Below are 18,331 nucleotides of genomic sequence, written 5' to 3' on the forward strand. Positions count from 1 at the left end.
CGATGACACATGCCATGCGCCTAAAAACCGAAAGTCAGCAGCCAACCCGAGATTAAGTGATAGTTGTGTAGCAAGGAAGCAGCGTTGCACGGCCCTGACTGGGAAGCTGTCTGTCATTAATCCCGCCGCTGAGGGGTTTGTGAAGAAATGTAAGGGCTGCAGAGGTCAGCACATCTCCATGACGGAACTGTTCCCAAGAAAAAGGAGCCAGCCATCAAAGACTATTGATTGCAAATAATCAAAAAGAATGTGCTGTATGATAGCCAGGATCATCAGCGCCAACAAATCAGCTCCTGACAAACAAAGGGGAGAGGGAGAGATACGCAGACAGGCCAGGAGAATTCAATTTGTTCTCTGTTAACCAGTCCGGTGTGCCATCAATTCTGCTGCTGTAAAAGCCGATGTTAAGAGCTACTTATATCCTTTCTTTATTCAACCCTTTAGCCTTGTCTTTTTAACAAGACTGTATTGTGTTAAAAATGTCACATTCTTGCATTTTCCTAAAATCCATAAAATAAATTAAACCATTTATGTTGAAATGTATTTTACGTAAAAGCATTGTTCTTATCTTGTTACAGAGTTAATACGAAAAGCAAACCACACATCTAGACTAGGCTGTTGTCCTACTCTAGATTCGACTGTGCGTTTTTGGTTTCCAGCCAGAGCAGGCTTTAAAAGATGTCAGGTGTGTTCGGTGAGCCCCAAGATCATACACATTTCCATATACTGTACTTTTGAAATTAGTTTTTCAAGATGAAGCTGTTTTTCGAGACTGTTTTGCGACTTTTGGTCAGATCAAACATTTGATGACATCGTCTTGGGCTTGTGACACTTGTATATGTTTTTTTTTTTATTAGCTGACGTCTTAGAGACCAATCATTTTGGAGAATGTATGGAAGAGATTAATCTAACTCATAGTTCATTTTTTCTATGATTAAACTTGATAAATGAAGAAGCCATATTTGACATGGCTTTATGCTTCAACATTCTTCTTTATTCTCTTTGCTTGAAAAAAATACTTCAACAATATTGTGTCGTTAGTTTTTCAGAAAATCCTAATTTTCAATAGCCTGTTGAGACCAGCTTGATCTTGCAAGCTTCCGATCTGTTTCTCTCCCACAGATCCCTCTGGTGCACGTTCGGACCTAATATTTGGCCCTTATAGTGATAAGAAGCCCCTGATTGGTTCATGTAGTCGTCAGTCTAGCCTTATCAGACCAGCCATATCTCACAGGCTTCACGTTCGTTGATTCATGTTGACGTCAACGACTACATAAACCAAGCAGGTGCCGCCTTCCACTAATTGATGGAAGGTGGGAAGGTGCCCGGTCAGTTTTTGAGCAGACCACCTTGACTTCAAGAAAGGCTTGCCGCAGCAGATCCAGTTAATATGATGTGTCAGTAGGAGAGAGTGAAAGGAGCAAGGAGAGGGTGTAATACCAGAGTGGAGTTCTTACCTTTTCCTTGTCTCTCATGGATCCTTTTCCGAGAATTGACATCTTTGTGAGAGTGTCCTCCTGTAGTCTCTTTAACGAGTTCCCGCGTGGCCCGAGGAGTTTGCCCACAAAGTTAAACTGCAACAGAGAGAGACCGAAAGAGAGGATCAAACAAAAATCTGTGTGTTTGAGATAATCACAGTTGGCTCAACAAGCAGCGACTGAATCCAGCCTTTCCTGTCGGCGTCTTGATAGGATCAGTGTGTGGAGGCATTTCTGAGATGTCTTATCCAAGGGTCAGTATGTCACCCTTTCATGGGTAATAGTTTTAAAATATGCTCTGCGAATAACTCCAAAAAAACTCAGTATAAAATGATTATTAAATTAAACAGCTAAATGTGTAAGTGTTGTTTCAGAGATGGGGAGGACACCATGATGCCCAAGGTTCCTCAAACATGTGATGCATATATTCATATTAATCTTGCAAACAATACATTGCAATTCAACTGGGGACAGTATTTTCTATAATAACAAAAAATAAAATATAAATACTACTTGATGTAAATTGGAGCAATTCTGATGCACAAAGGCAATGATCACCCTCAGATGGGCTCAATCTTGTAACAGTGAAATAAAAAGGGCAATGAAGAAAATAACATTAGAACAACTAAATTGAATAGGGAAGAAATGTGCTATAGAATGAGTAAGAAATTAACATGACCTAAAATTGTCTGTGTATTGGAATGCATCTTCTTAAAAAAAATAAAATAAAAATAGTTTTAACTGTGTCAGTAGCTGTGTATCTGTGTATCTGAATCTTATGGCAGTGGGGGCGGGACCTGATAAGCCTTTGGCTTCTCCTGCCACCCTTCGGACGATAACACAAAGTAATATGTATGAATATGCAAAGAGAAAATTGTGTATTGTGTGTAATTGTCCGGAAGAATAATAAATAAAAAACATCTTGACATTACAGCCTTCATTTCAGTGTCTATTTAGGAGAATAAACTGAATACAAATACATAAATGCCTGCAGGAAGGGGCACACATTTCCACCCCCATCCCCAGTGGACATTTAGCATGTAAACTAGTAATAATTACAAGACTTTTTTTTTTTGTGGGGGGGAGGGAGGGGCATGATGGGGGACTTGGGGAACAACATGCAGTGGTCATAATCAAAGTACTAGGAGCCAAGATATCGGAGGTCTTTCGTCTCTAGGTCGAGCTCCCATACACTTCCCACAATGCAACAGTTACTGAAAATATATCACTTCATTTTCTCCGTCCTGAGAAAAATACCTATTTTTCCTAAATGTACACAATTGTTTTTCACAGATTGCAGTAATCCACTTGAGAAGTAAGATTGAGTAAGTAAATTGACTTAATACAATATTAAAACAGACGGCCCCTTTAAACAGAGCTTAGTACAAACAAATCAGAACAATATTAATATGGCTATATAAAACAATTTATTATGTATATTTAGGTCACATCGGCTATACGTCTGCCTATATCTTGTTGTGAAATCAGACTTTGATCTGAGGTTGACTTCACCAGTATTTCTATCAGTTCAAAACCTTTCCTGAATCGTTGGACTGCATGCTCCTGCATGTTTAAACACATATTATCAATGTGGAACATTATCAGAATGTTCCGGTTCGAGCTAACATTGAGCGTGACCCTATATCAAAGGTACCCTGGTTTAGGTTACTTCATAAGGTCGTCACCACCTTTGTTAAAGCCGTAAAAGAAAACCCAAATGGTATGCATTACTTCAGTATGTCTTTGAGGTATGCTGTGTGCAGAAACCCATCAAAGTCATACAAACCTTTACACGGTCTACACACCAAGTCCACCGGCAGCTGGAGATGGTCAAGGAGACAAAAGGAGAGCGATGCTTTTCTCCCCTTTTCCACGTTTAACTTCAACGGTGAGTTATACATCTGTCCCCCTCCACTATCTAGGTCATCAATTAGCGAGGCGAGAGGTGAAAAAACACCCACTTTCCGTTCTACACCTCACCTATATCACTGCTCCCTTTTGTTCCGAAAGTGGGTGCTTATTAGGAGGCTCCTGGGTGAGGGATCTGAGAGGTGACTTTTAGTGATTTGCTCTAATAAAGTAGCTGACAGTCAGGTGGTGGGGGGGGGGGGGGGGGGGCTGCCGGGTAGAACACCAGCAGTTCTCTCGTACTGTATGTTCCTTCAACTTTTTTAATTACCAAAAGTCCTGCGACAGCATGTGAGACCAGCCCGACCTTGCTTTGCAGATCAGTTTGGCCCTTCTTCAGTGGGGATGAGCCCGGCCCTGTCCGTTAGTGAGAGTATTTGGCTCAGGAAGTTGTCAATGTAGCCTCCAGTCAGGCCAACATGGATCAACAAATAAGCTTGTGAGACACAAACCAATCAGAAGCTGCCTCCCACTATTAGGGACGAATGCTGCCTCTGAACGCGGGCCCTGATTGGTCTAGTCCTCCCCGCGTGAGTGGATACATGCCAGACTGTTCTACGGGTGAGAAATGACTGGGAAGCTAGCGTGAGATCTTGGCTGGTTCTCATCAGGCTACAAATACCTTGCCCCTCTACACTACTTCCAACCCTGCACCTACAATGGGAATGAGCCCCCCCCCCCCCCCCCCCTGCAAATGTATGACCTTGGATTGATGAATATGTAGGACGAGTCTTCACCACATGAAACTTTGCACGAAAAAATTTGCATACAAATGAACACCGAATATATAGAGTCAAGAGGCAAGACAAGAATTGTTGGGTCAGGACATTTTTCTATGTAATGTTATCTAAGCAAACAAGATAGTACCTCTAATGCATTCAAGTTTACAAAAGGATCATCAAAGGAGACAGCTGTACCGGGGCGAACAGAGGGTGTCAGGAAATGTTTTAAATGTGCTGAGTTTAACCGATGGTCCTGCCAATCCATCATTTCCACCTGGATAAAGCCTTGATCACTGAGCTGCGACGTCTCATGAACAATGATTTGCAGAGGCGGATAACACTGACGACTTGTCCTCTGTGTTACTACAGCTTTTTGAGCATCCGTTCCACCGTCTACCGATGGGCTGTGTATTGGAAACGATGTCCGGGAGGTTTGTATGGATCTCTCAGCCCGCCTCGGTCTACCAACAGTGTTTCACACGCCGATGGATAAATATGCTCAAATAGAAAAGCATTTTTTTTTTTCTTATCGAGGAAGAAAGCTTTCAATATTATAGTGTAGGAGCCGTATCGACTTTGCAAACATGGGCTTCAGGCAGAGATTATGAATGAGCAAATTCACAGGAATGGAAAAAACTGACACCGATGGTGAAACAGAAATGGAGGCAAACATAATTCGAGCTTGCTTGAGTTTCTGCAACAAAAAAAACGTAGCCACGGTTAGTCACTGGCTCGTTTAGAGGATACAGGTATGTCTGTAGTTGGATGTTTTAAAATACAAGGAACACAGACAATCAATTGTTTGAGAAAAGGGGTGACAATGTTGGTCAAATCAAGAACATTGCGTCATTAATCTGCGCCTACCTAATCGACCAGAGCAACAGAAGAAATACCTCCCCTGAGATCCTCGCAAATCTTCTTTTTAATTAATGGTTACATTATTATTATGAGAACTTGTATGCCCCAAATGTCATATTTTGTAAACAGCGAGTGTTAATCCCTTTTAATATCCTGTGGGCAAGTTTTCTAATTTAATCGTTACTGTCACTCCAAACCTAAATTAATTAAAGGCACATGAAACGTACAAGATGTGATGTTTATTAACGGCTTCTTGTCTCCGGCTTCAGGTCCTTAAATTGTGTATTTTTTTTAAATTTCATTTGGTGGAAGTCCATTATATAAACCCATTTGACGAGGGATTCAGCATAATGAAAATTAAATGATGGGCACAAATATTGAACGTGTAAAATGTGAGATGCTTCGGTGTTAGGACGCCGTGCAAAGGTTAACACTACAACCTCCCCAGTGTGAATCAGGTTGGTGACCTTTGGTGAACATTGCTCTGTTACAGCGTTCTTCCCACTATCTGTAATAACTGCTCCAAAAATGATTCTATGAACAGAATTGGTCGAGTTTAAAGATGTAGTACAGAATTGATAGAAACTGCTAATATCATAACTGACTGAGCAAAGTGGGAACAAGTTGTCCCAACTGATATATGGCAAATTGATTCATTTCGATTAAGAGATTAAGGTAAAAGGCAAGCAAGATACCAAGAACTTGCCACTCAGATCTTGTCTCATATAAATCATTCATTGTTAACTCATTCTGTTCCGATTATGATTTGATCCGAATCTTGTTTTTTTCCCCCCAGTCAAGTAAGTGTGTAGCACTCCTGCCAAACAGGGACCACAATGGAAATAAGCCTTCAGGCTTTTTTGTGTTATCCCTGGCTATTTATGTATTTTAATGTATGAAACAGTGCTGTGCATATTTTATATCAAATGCTCAAATAAAATCAATCAATCAATCAATCAATCAATCAATCACTCTGACTCCTGATTGTGGTTGGGTGCAGGTTACCCAACCAGTATAGAGAGACTGGTTTTGGTGAAAAAATAAACACAATCTGTCTTCAAGTCAGGGTCATTATTTCAGTAGTAAACCTAATCCCCAATTTCCCTCTCTCCTTTACCAAGTGAGTATACCAACTGTGAGTGTCTAAACCAGCGCATACAAAAGGGCAATGACACTTATAGGTTGAATTGTTTCCTAGATTTCCATGAACATTGTTGGGGTGTACACATTTGATAGGAGACAGGTAAGGCCCTGCATGATAGTTCAGCTTCCACAACACACTTCAGACAGTATTTTGTCATGATTGTAATGGTATTTGCTTGGCATTTACTTTTAAGTCTGTGACTATTTAAAAAGAGATCAGGCAGATCTGCTGACTATTTGTTCGACTAATGCCAGTAAATACCAGAGAACGGTCTTAATCTGGGCATTTCAACACATCACCTCCCCTCCCAGTTCATGCGTTTGCGGAGCCACCCACATCTTTTCATATGTACAATCCTCCACCTATATATACAAGCTTTACTGAACACATAACCGTAAGCCCCTCTGTTTATCTGAAAGCAAAATCCGTCTGACTCCTACTGTGATTGATGCTCTGGGGGTTTTTTTGCGAACGCTTTAGTTACCGCGAGGGGGGATTATGTGTATATAAACCTGCCTGGGCTCCTGCACTGGTTCATGTCATTAGACTGTGTGAGAGGATTGCGGTGTGGCTGTCTGTAATCACCGGACTAAGAGCTGATGTGTGTTAATCACAGGTTGTCGCCAGATGTTCTGTTGTGGTATTGGTTCCAAACAAAACAAGAAATACATACAAATGTCATTTAAATAGATAGCCTTTGACTGGGAATTCTGAACGTCGCACCATGTCAGATACTTTCGTGGCACTGACCGAAATGCCTCCATACCGTTGAGTATCAAATAATTTCAATATTTCAGTGAGTCAACGAGCATGCAGCATGCTTCATGTGCCAATATCTAAAGGTGCTTCTGAAAAATGCATTAGTTTACAACAATGCATTGCTGCGTCAGTGAGCCTTACATAGTGACTTGCCCCTTTTCATTTTACACTGATCTTGCAGTGTTTGAATTGTGTTTCTTTTTGCTTGTCTCAGGAGACGTGTGCTAATCTGAAAGCAGTTACCTAAATTCCCGGTTACTTATTGATTGATTGTATGTAAAAATGCCATGAGGAAGCTGACAAATTGTGCAATAATATCTAATGTCATCTTGTTAAAACAGATGTTATAAAATTACTATCGAAATAAGTATTGTTCGATAACCGTTATCAAATTCAACGTATTGATATCTGTATGGATAATGACATTTTTGAATGATCCCTATGCATCCTATTCAGCTTAAACTAAATAAAATATAATATAAAAGAGTCATGGGGATTATTCAAAAAAGCCAGTGGACACAGGTAGAGAAAGGGTGTATGATTAATCACACTTAACATGAAGGAGGTGCAGGGGGGAGTAAGGGCTGGTGGTGGTGGTGGTGGAGGGACATCTGAGATCTTTTCATCGTTTGTTAAACGTTATGCTGCGAGCTGGGTGAAGGGTGTGCTCACAGAGAGCCAGCGCCCACCGATTGTGCTGAGGGCAGCAGGACAGGAACGACAAGCAGAAGGATAAATCACCACTTCCAGCACGGAGAGAGAAAAAGCCCACAGTCTGAACTGGAGATAAACCAGTGGGACTTCTTACGCCTGGCTAATGGCCTGCAGTGCTTTTCTGAGTGAGGGGACATAGTGCTTCTATTGTTTCAAAAAGTTGGAATATTTTTAGATGAGTAGGAGTGATATTGTCCCTGCGTTCCAATACCTATACTTCCCTACTAATTAGTATGCGAGAAAAAGATTTAGGATGTCCCAATACATGCACGTCAATTGTAGTATGCTGAAAATACATAAATGCCCCAATAACTCCAATAGCATTTTGGAGTATTCGTCTTTATTCTTCCCATTTTTCGACATAATGAAAATAAAATATTCCTTATCTGATTTTTTTCTCTCCCGTGGCCCTAAAACTCTTACTTTAGTATGTAGCACAGTAAAAAGAAAATGTATGTGATTTGGAATGCAGGGTAAGTGTCATAAAAGTATGATCTAAAATCCTAGACTATCTCTACTTCCCTAGACCTGGTTTCAATTTTTTTTTTTTAAAACAGCTATTGGCTGATCATCCATATGACACTATTTGCTGCATAGCTTTCTCTACTTGTCCATGTACACACCACAGCCACACCACGATGTCATCACTCTTGCCAATATCCTCGAAAGTCAAAAAGAAAAGTCATCAGTATTGGGTGTTAAAAAATCATGGCTGAGGAACAGCTCCATTTTATCAGAGAATCAGCAGCCTGGAACATGCGCGACGGCGTCCTTGCCCACTTCATTTTGATAAAAAGCTACGTTTGCGGAGGATGGATTCCACCTCTCCGCACATGCTCCTAAATGGCTATTTTGGAAAATGCCTTTGCCACTTCAATGCCAGAAGCCAAAAGGTGACGCTCGCAGCTCAGGAGAAAAACCCATTGAAGTCCGACCGATCACTCTTGCCCTCGCTACCTGTCACACGGAACAAATTGAATTTGTCTTCCTTCGGTGGCTTGTTGGAGCTCTAAACAGCGTATTAGTGGCTCTACTTATCAAAGCTGTCAACGCAAATCTGTTTAGCTGTGAACCTGGGACACTTAGAACAGCCTTCACATGACACCACATACAAACGTACACAGCCCCCCAGCCATCAGCAAAACATTATATTTTAGTTCTTCATCAAAGTCAACTGGTGAGAATAATGAGATAAGAAAAGAAGTTAAGAAAATAAAACATCCAGCCAGCTTGGTTTGGTGATTATCAGGTACAAAGACATCTATGTTAAAACCAGCCTGGATTTTAAAGTTCAACTTTTTTTATAAAACTTTTACATAGACAACCTTTACATTTATTTATTTCAGATCTGAAGCAGGTCCTAACCACAAGTTAAAAAAAAATGAGCTGAAATGCAGTTGAAAAAAAGTCTGCATAAGCTATACAACTTCAGCTAGAAAGCATTGTTGCGAACTCCTCTGTAAGGACAGTAGCTGTTGGCTATGCTAGAAGTAGCTAGGTGATGTCATCAACTAATATGCATACTATGCCATTCTAAGAGAGGAAATGATTAATATATGTAATATAAATGGCTGAACAAGGTAGTTTAAGGAGTATCAAACTCCTTTATTTCCTTCCTGGTTGTCTCATCATTCGCCGCAGCCGCAGCAGATAGGCCGTAGGTAGATTCTTCATGTTCGGATCCAATTTCGACTGAGAAAGTCGGGGACGACAAGTCCTAGTTATTTTGATCTGTGCATCATTAATCATCCAGTCATATCAAGCCGAAAAGAAAGAGCATGATTTGGGAATACTAAACCCAACTGTACCCCCCCACCCCTCCTTCAAGCTTTGTTGGTTCGGTGTTTGAATCTTTTGAATCTGTGCCTCCTCCCTGTGCTGTCCTCTGCATCCACATTGTGCATGGTGCCGCGGTCCTTTACTCCCCCACCCCCACACTCCCAGAGGGCTCAGGTGAAAACTTGAGTGATGTCCCCCGTCAAAGAGCGTCCCCTCCCACTTTTACACCAGCCTCCCCATGGCGCTCCCAGCGGGAAATCCCCCTGTCATGCAGCGAGTGCTGGGGCTCCAATGAATGCTGCTGCCAGCACAGGGATCCATGGTGGAGGAGCAAGGCTGGAGTGCTCTCAGAGGTGGCAACACAGTTATCGCTCAGAAGAAACTGCTTCATGTGGAGGTCATCATGAAGCCGACTGTCTGGGACTCCATAGATGTGACTTATGAGGCTGCTTTGTGATCCTACTCTCCAGCCCTACAGACTATTATCTCCTCTAGATATACAGTCATATGAAAAAGTTTGGGAACCCCTCTCAGCCGGCATTATAATTGACTCTGCTTTCACAAAAAAAATGTAAAAGTGGTATGTGTTTAATTTACCAGGAACAGCTAAGTACTGGGCTTTTTTCCAAACAAAGATTTTTTGAAAAGCAGTATTTGGTTGTATGAAATAAAATAAAATGTGAAAAACTGGCTGTGCAAAAATATAGGAACCCTTGTGGTTTTGTTGATTTTAATGCCTGTAACAGCATGTAAAACTGATTACTTTAAACACAAAGTTGGTTGGATTATGTTGTTAAGCCTTGAACCTCATAGAAATGTCTGTTTAATCATGAGAAAATGTATTTTAGGTGCCTAAATGCAAGTTGCACTTCTCTTTGACTCTCTGCTGAATTGAGACAGAATGGGATAATCAAAACAGCTCCCAAAAGATCTGAAAAACAAAGATTGTTCATTGTCATAGTTTAGGGGAAGGCTACAAGAAGCTTTCCCAAAGGTTTCAATTGTCAATTTCGACTGTAGTGAACGTTGTCAGGAAATGGAAGGACACAGGCATAGTGGCAGTTAAACCCAGGCATGGCAGACCAAGAAAAAAACAGGAGCGGCATAGGTGGAGGATTGTGAGAATGGTTGCACACAACCCACAGATCACCTCCAAAGACCTGCAAGAACATCTGGCTGCAGATTGTGTATCTGTACATCGTTCAACAATTCAGCGCAATTTGCACCAAAACATCTGCTTTTTATAAAGACCAAATAACTTAATTTTTGTCTCATCAGTCCAAAGCATTTTCTTCCAATATGAAGCTAGCTTGTCTAAATGAGCTTTTGCATACTCCATGCAACTGTATCTGTGGCGTGGGCGCAGAAAGGGCTTCCTTCTCATCACCCGGCCATACAGATGTTTTGGTGCAAATTGCACTGAATTGTAGAACCATGTACAGATACACAATCTGCAGCAAGATGTTCTTGCAGGTCTTTGGAGGTGATCTTTGGGTTGTGTGCAACCATTCTCACAATCCGCCGCATATGCCGCTCTTGTACTTTTCTTGGTCTGCTAGACCTGGGTTTAACTGCAACTGTGCCTGTGTTCTTCCATTCCCTGACAACGTTCCTTACAGTATAAATTGACAATTGAAACCTTTGGGAAAGCTTCTTGTAGCCTTCCCCTAAACCATGACAATGAATAATCTTTGTTTTTAAGATCTTTTGGGAGCTGTTTTGATGATTGCATTCTGTCTCACTTCTGCAGAGAGTCAAAGAGAAGTGGAACTTGCATTTAGGCACCTAAAATACCTTTTATCATGATTAAACAGACCTTTATATGAGGTTCAAGGCTTAACAACATAATCAAACCAATTTTGTGTTTAAAGTCCTCAGTTTTACATGCTGTTACATGCATTAAAATCAGCAAGACCACAAGGGTTCCCATATTTTTGCACAGCCAGTTTTTCACATTTTATTTAATTTCATAAAACTAAATACTGCTTTTCAAAAAATATTTGTTTGGAAAACATCCCAGTACTTAGCTGTTCCTGGAAAATTAAAGACATACCACTTTTATCTTTTTTGTGTGAAAGCAGAGTCAATTATAATGCCGGCTGAGAGGGGTTCCCAAACTTTTTCATATGACTGTATGAAGACAGAAGACCCGCAAGTGCATCTCCTTAACATTATGATTTCAAAGGTTATTCCTTTGAAATCGTATTCATAAATATTAATTGAGAAATTAATGTGCCAAGACAACAAAGCATTGTTGACCGAGGTCAGTGTTACAGTGAGGTGTGTGTGTATGTGCGTGCGTGCGTGTGTGTGTGTGTGTGTGCGCCTGTGTGTGTGTGTGTGTGTGTGTGTGTGTGAGAGAGAGTGTGAAAAATACAGTTGTGTTTCCAAAGCTTAAATAATTATTCAGGCGGAATGCAACATCCCTAATATAGTTCTACCCCAGTTCTGTCAGCCCAACACTCTAGATATGCTAGATCTAATACAAAAAAATAAAATAAAGAATCAACAAAAGTGTCAAGCGGCTGTTCTGAGGAATTTAAATCTAAAGCAGAGCTACTGTAGTTTGCCTTCATTATCTATAAATAACACAATCTCTCTCTCTCTCTCTCTGTCTCTCTCTCTCTCTCTCTCTCTCTCTCTCTCTCTCTCTCTCTCTCTCTCTCTCTCTCTCTCTCTCTCTCTCTCTCTCTCTCTCTCTCTCTCTCTCTCTCTCTCTCTCTCTCTCTCTCTCTCTCTCTCTCTCTCTGTGTGTGCACACGCGTCGCATTCTGTCTCAGTGTCTCTGGCGATGCTCGTATATAGCACTTACTTTAGGAAACTGTTTGACTGGTATTAAAACTTTCTGGCCCAGTTTCATGTTCTTGTTGATGACGACGTCGATGAACTTCTCCTCTTCCTTCCCCTCGTCTTTCTGAACTTTTTCAATCTCTGGAAAGCAAGAAAGAGAAGAAACAGGATCAGTCATGCATTGAAAAAGCAATCTACAAATATACAAACAAATGGAACGAGAATTTATGGGAAGTTATGTGCTGTAACCATGTCTTGAAACACAAAAAGTTTTCCCATTTTTCCATCACTCTCTCGTAATGCATTTGGCAAATGGGCAAGTTGCCAGATACAGTTGTTGCATACAGGTTCTGGATGTGGTCTTTCTATTGGGCACAATGGTATCAAACATGGCAACCTCACTGTGACTAAAAGACTAAGGAGGTTTGTATACTTGCTGGAACTAGCTGTCATTTAATGCACAGCTTTTTGTTCCTATACATCCAATCTGTATGTAAATAGAGGTGCCATATTAACCTTGCTGATTGGTGCATTAGTTGGTTGACTGATCTTTAATTGGCATACATTTTGAAGTTCACCAACAGTTTTCATTAATTGATTTTCTATGCAATATAGCATATTGAAGAATGTTGGCACTTTTATAAATAATTGTTTTTGGCAAGCACAGAGGGATCATCTCTGGTTAGTATATTTTTGTTCTAATAGACAGATAGAAAAATAATGGTTAAATCAATCAATAATGACAATATGTATGAGTTGCACCCCTTTACTAAATAGGCAGATATGAGATTTGTACTAATGGTCGCATCTCACTTTCAGATCAAATTAGCAGATCAATCAGATTAGAAACAGTTTAACATTTTTGGGGAAAATGACTAGACCCCAGGTGACATATTCAAAGCATTTTTTTGTTGTTGTTTGTTCAATCAGTCGGCAATATCAAATTGAAGAATTGGAAGTTAAGTTTGGGCCCAGTGAAGGTTTGGTATTTTTGCTTGAGTAATACATTCAACAATGTAGGCTGCTCTACTCTAATGCTGTTATTTTTCTCTCAATTATCTTTCCCTGGGCAAAGGACTGCAGATGTGTTCAACCATTTAAGGTCTTGTAAACAAACCCTATTAATACTATTGTTATTGACCAAGAACACTAGATGCCTTCAGCATGATGTATTGACCGTGCCTTGATCAGCATTCATTTTGTCATTCTTAAGCAGCAATACCAATCTACTTTGCTACTAAAACAAAACGATGGGGAGGACAATGGAGCTTGCACCTCCAGGCTACAGCAAAAAAAATATATTGGCTGTCACACTTTCCTCTTTTGGGAGAGGTAGACTTTGATGTATTTGGGGATGTAACCTTGAACGTTTAATCAGATGGATAACATCTGTGTTTCAGGTGCCAGGGAAATGGTTTTTGCAGAGAGGGGGCCAGCGGAGAGAGGTGGCGGGCTGCACTACGACAATGACTCCAGGCTAAAAAGGCCCGGCAGGGGAAAAAGGGTGAGGCAGAGGGCGTACTCCATCACAGCTTTATTTCATGTTCAAAATGATCTTTTGAAATGAGGGGGAAAAAATGGAGAAAAAAAGATCAAGAGTGAACGGTCATGATGCTTTCACTTTACTCTTGCCCTTTTAAAAAGGGACCAAATTAGATGTGACGCTGATTAGATTGATACAAAATAAGCTCTGTTTCAATCGGTATTTTTATTTTTTTAAATAAAAATCAAACGTTCACATGTTCAAACACTGCACGTCCATTTTTTTTCAATTACCGTTCTGCTACACAGAAATTTGCAATACATACCCAGCGCTGCAAACTACAAATGAAGAAGAAGGCAATTGTGATTCCTCCACAAACCTCTGTAGCCTTAAGATTTGCCAGGATGTAATTAAAAAGCCTTGATATGAGTTTTAACTATAGGATAAAAAAGAAGTTATCAGTGAGATGGAGATATCTTTAAGCTTCAGTTTATCCCTGAAGGGTTGGTGGGGGGGGGGGGTCGTAGGTGGGGGGGGAGTAGCACACATTCTGAGAAGCAACATGCCTAGCTCATTCACCTAGCAACATGCCAAAAGCCAGAGTTTTCCTCCTTCCTTGGTTGTACTCAAAACGACTCTGCTGTTTTCGATTGCTTGAGAGATGCTGTTTCAATTAGTCTCATTTATTTTGTCTTGAACCAACTTCTCCGACTTGCCAGCAAAGTAAAAATGTTCGCATTTGAAGTCAAAACAAACCCCCAAACGGTGCAGAGCAATCAATTAGCAGGTGTAAAAAGCAGCCAATCAAAAAAAGCAGCTTCAAATGAGCCCAGCCTTTTGAATGTGGCTACACAGAACCAGCTAGTGTGAATTTAACTTACAATGGTTCTTTCAAAAGATCTTTTTTTTTTTGTAGTGGAGTTTGAAGAGGGAGAACATGTAGCGGGGTGAGATGAGAAGCACCTCCACCTTGGAGTCATTAAGAAGTGTTCAAAAAACAGATTTAAAACATGCATCAATGACACAAGCACAATGCCACTGATGTCTTTTATTTTTTTTAGCTCTACAAGACCATTCTCTTACATCTTCGAATGAACAGCGAAGAGCGTGATATTCTAATTTGCCCGTTTGGTATAGTTGAGACGTGATGCTTTGGTAAATCCAGGGCTTGGAATCCCTGGGACTCATTATAAAAAATATCAGAGTCTCTGTGTTTGATTGTTAAAGTTGCTGTCTTTTATACTTGTCCTCCATTCAACTATACGGTTGACTTGTGCTACGAAATAGAATGAAAGAAATTCAGTAGTAGTAAACAACTTAGAGACCCTAATTCGGAGAATGAATGAAATATTCAATTTTGAAAAATGCTGTTTGTCTATCAGGGCTTCTTGGCCTATATGTACATGTGTTTATGTATGCATCCTGTTCTTCTTGTGAAAGCTGTTGCTGCTGAAACATCTTAATTTTTTTAAGGGATCTACTGTGTCAACTCAACAAACTTTGCACACATACTAAATATATTTTACGTCTATAACATGTCTCTGCCTTCACCCCCCCCCCTCCCTCTTCCCAGGTTTCTGCTTTTCTTTTAGAAACTGATTCACTTTAAACGCAGCGCTGCGATGTAGGCCCCCCCTTATTAAAATTCATAAACTGGGCAGATTTGGTGGGATTATGCACTACTTCCGCTGCACGATGGAGAGTCAATGACGAAGGCAACTGGGTCATTAAGTCTCCCACTTTGAATTGAGGGGGAGACACTTTTGTAAACACAAGCATCTGCACACCGGGTGTATCTCTCGTTACCAAGGAACATTCACAACTACAGTAGAAAGATCATGTGAAGCCTTAACATTAACAGTAGCGGTAGTTTGGATATATGACATCGTCTTTTTAGAGTCAAAGCCCCCCCAGCCGAATCAACCTTAAGTGCTATGCTTTGTGCACTACAGTAATTGTGTTATTTTCTAATAATGGTCATGAATAAAAACCTTTTCCTAATGTTAAACACTAAGTGATGACAATCGCTGCAAATTTAGGCAACTGTATCAGGCAAAGTCATTTCGCAAAGACTTGAGAGTGGTAGCAGTCATCTCAAGTACATCAAGTTGCGCTCATTGAAATTCATTCATACGATTCCTGCTGGAGGATAACCCTTGTGCAATGGCTGGAAGGCAGAGAACACCAACTCACTGACGGATAAGCTACTATTAGGAATAATTGCTTTACATTGCGATACTATTAGGGAATATTTACTTAGAATCATGCTACCTTCATTTCCCATAACTGGTTACCAACTCTAACCCATTTGTGGGAGCCTGCGTTATGGCTTTAGCATTGGGTTAGCAGTTCTCTAATAAGGTGGTGTGGGTGTCACTTTGGTAAACAATATGTGTGAAGCAAAAAGTTCACGGCTCACAAATATAATGAGAAGTATATTCTCCCATGGTGCATGCAATGATTATTTCAGACACTAATTATCTGAGACCTCATAGGGGCTTTACATGTTCCAAAGCCCCCCGAACCCCCCTGACAAGAGAGTCTGTGACTTACACTTTGAATTAACTCGAAACAGTCTTTGCATTATAGATTTTGTGACACCTTTTTATGCTGTTAGTAAAAGTGTGTAGACGGTGCGGCCAAGGCAGCATGTCCGCCTTTAACGCACCACTCACAGGCATTCCTTTGGTCTAGAATAACAGGAGAAATATCTGAGATTTCAATTAAGCAATATGGTATAGTGTATTTTATTGAGATTGAGGTGAAATGTCATGTGGTGTGTATCATGTCTCTAGGCGCTGCTGTAGCCCACATTTCCTAATCATGAAATGTCCACAAAATGAAAATGTCTTCTATAGTTTAATTTGTATGTTATTATTGTTGTTTTGTTGCACCGCTCTTCATTTCACAACACGGACACAATGCACCTGCCTAGAAAAGCTTAGCTCCCAGTATAGTTCCTTGCAGATATAATTGAATTGAAAATTGGTAGACAGTGAGTCTGTCCTCCGCTCCAGCAATACAAAATAAATCTTGTCTAAATAGCACTACGGTAGTTTATCGGCCGCCTTTCCGCCACTTCCTTTATAGAAGTGATGCTGTTTGCATGCTGTCTGTGGCGGACGGACTCATTATTTTCTTGTTTTTGCAATTACGGCTTGAATGAATGAAATGCTCAAACAGGAATGTTGCATCATTATTCTCATTTTCCAGCGGAAAACAGGCCTTCATGAACCCAATCAAATGACAATGAGGTCACTCGTAAAGTTGAAATTTTTAATAAACATTCGGGCTAAAATGTAAAAAAAAAAAATCAAGATGGAAGCTTGTTAACATCTTACATCAACTCATTATTTTAATGATTTAAACTCATGACTTTTTTGGGGAGTAGTTTTTTTTTGTCCTTTCTTTTCTCTCTGGTTTGAAGTGGAGCAGGGCTTGGTTAGAAAATAATTATGCCATGTATTTCCATGAACGAGTTTATAAACATTTTCAGAATCAGATTATGGCTACACAATGTGGCTATGTAATTTGTTTCTTTTAAAAGGTAACTGTACATTTATGAACCTAAAAATCTTACCATGGGGCTTTATATGGTTCTCACTGCAGATTTGTGATATTAAGCAATTGTACTGTGGTTAAATTCAAACAATTCATCAGTTTTCTTTGCCAATGTCCTCATTTTTATTTCACGACATTAAGTGATCTCTTAGCTTGACATTAGCAGCATTTGAATAATCCTCAGTCAGGTAAAATGTATTGGGCAGCCAAGGTTTTATCCATGTCTAAATATGTAAATCCACCCTGTCTTGACACACGAGAAGGAAAACTGAGAACATTGCCATTTGCCAGTCTCAATAAATGAGGACAAACCACGCTGCTTAGGCCACTTTGTCATGTTGTCGCTTCATCCCAGAGAGAGAGTCTGACTGACTGCCGAGGGTTTCAGGGCAGTATGGCCAGTGCCAGAAACACTTTGCCCCACTCACATATCATGTGTGCTAGCAGTGTGACCGCACACATTTAGCGTGAATCATGGTGTCAAGGCTCTGACCCCTGAAAGAGAAACGCCAACGCTTCGAGAAAGAAAAAAGAAAGAAAGGAAAAAACGTCTCGACTTGCTCCTGTCCTGAAATCTCAATTTCACTCTGGCTCCTCCATTGCCTTGACAAGGTCAGGCTGGCAGCAGGAATTCGTCTCGCCCCCTAATCTGGAGATTACATTTTCGGCGGCCGGGGCGGTTCCCTCCCTCCTTTCCCTCCTTCCCCCCCCCCTTTCCCTTTCTGCCTCTCTCTCTCTCTCTCTCTCTCTCTCTCTACCCCCAGCAAACCCTGCCAGCCGGGGCTCTCCGGCGCGAGGTAACGAGCCAAGACCCGCTTACAGTGTAGAGATAATGTCCACGGATTAAGACAGAGAGCCCCTCGAGTGGTGCCTCTTTCATTTCCAGTATCCGGCCTCCGAAAGCATCATAAATACATATCCAGCCTGTCACGGACTCCATTCCGTGGATCTCACTGTGCGAGTCAAAAATTCATATGATCTTAATCCGCCAAACTCAGTGGTAATGGCTCAAGCTTTTAACACAAATACAAAGGAACATGTTCTACTGCGAAAAGTCATGGGATCTTTAGGAAATGCCTCGCGGGGTGAGTGACACATTTAACATGGTTCTGTAAGAACATTAAAGATCCCCCTT

The 18,331-nt window shown here is 40.7% G+C and overlaps 1 protein-coding gene across 2 annotated transcripts in view; it reads right to left on the reverse strand.

Annotated features, from left to right (window-relative positions):
* khdrbs3 (KH domain containing, RNA binding, signal transduction associated 3) overlaps positions 1–18,331 on the reverse strand; it is a 135,151-nt gene that overhangs the window by 77,686 nt on the left and 39,134 nt on the right. For both annotated transcript variants that reach the window (XR_013845311.1, XM_080045708.1), the window contains exons 2-3: positions 12,175–12,293; positions 1,458–1,574 (exon numbers count right to left, since the gene is read on the reverse strand). Coding sequence is in view for 1 of the 2 variants with exons in the window: in XM_080045708.1 (XP_079901834.1) it covers positions 1,458–1,574; positions 12,175–12,293 (236 nt within the window). In the remaining variant the exon portion in view is untranslated. The remainder of the gene's footprint in view (positions 1–1,457; positions 1,575–12,174; positions 12,294–18,331) is intronic.

This window comes from Ammodytes marinus (genome assembly GCF_949987685.1).
Source record: "Ammodytes marinus genome assembly, chromosome: 17".
Taxonomy (NCBI): domain Eukaryota; kingdom Metazoa; phylum Chordata; class Actinopteri; order Uranoscopiformes; family Ammodytidae; genus Ammodytes; species Ammodytes marinus.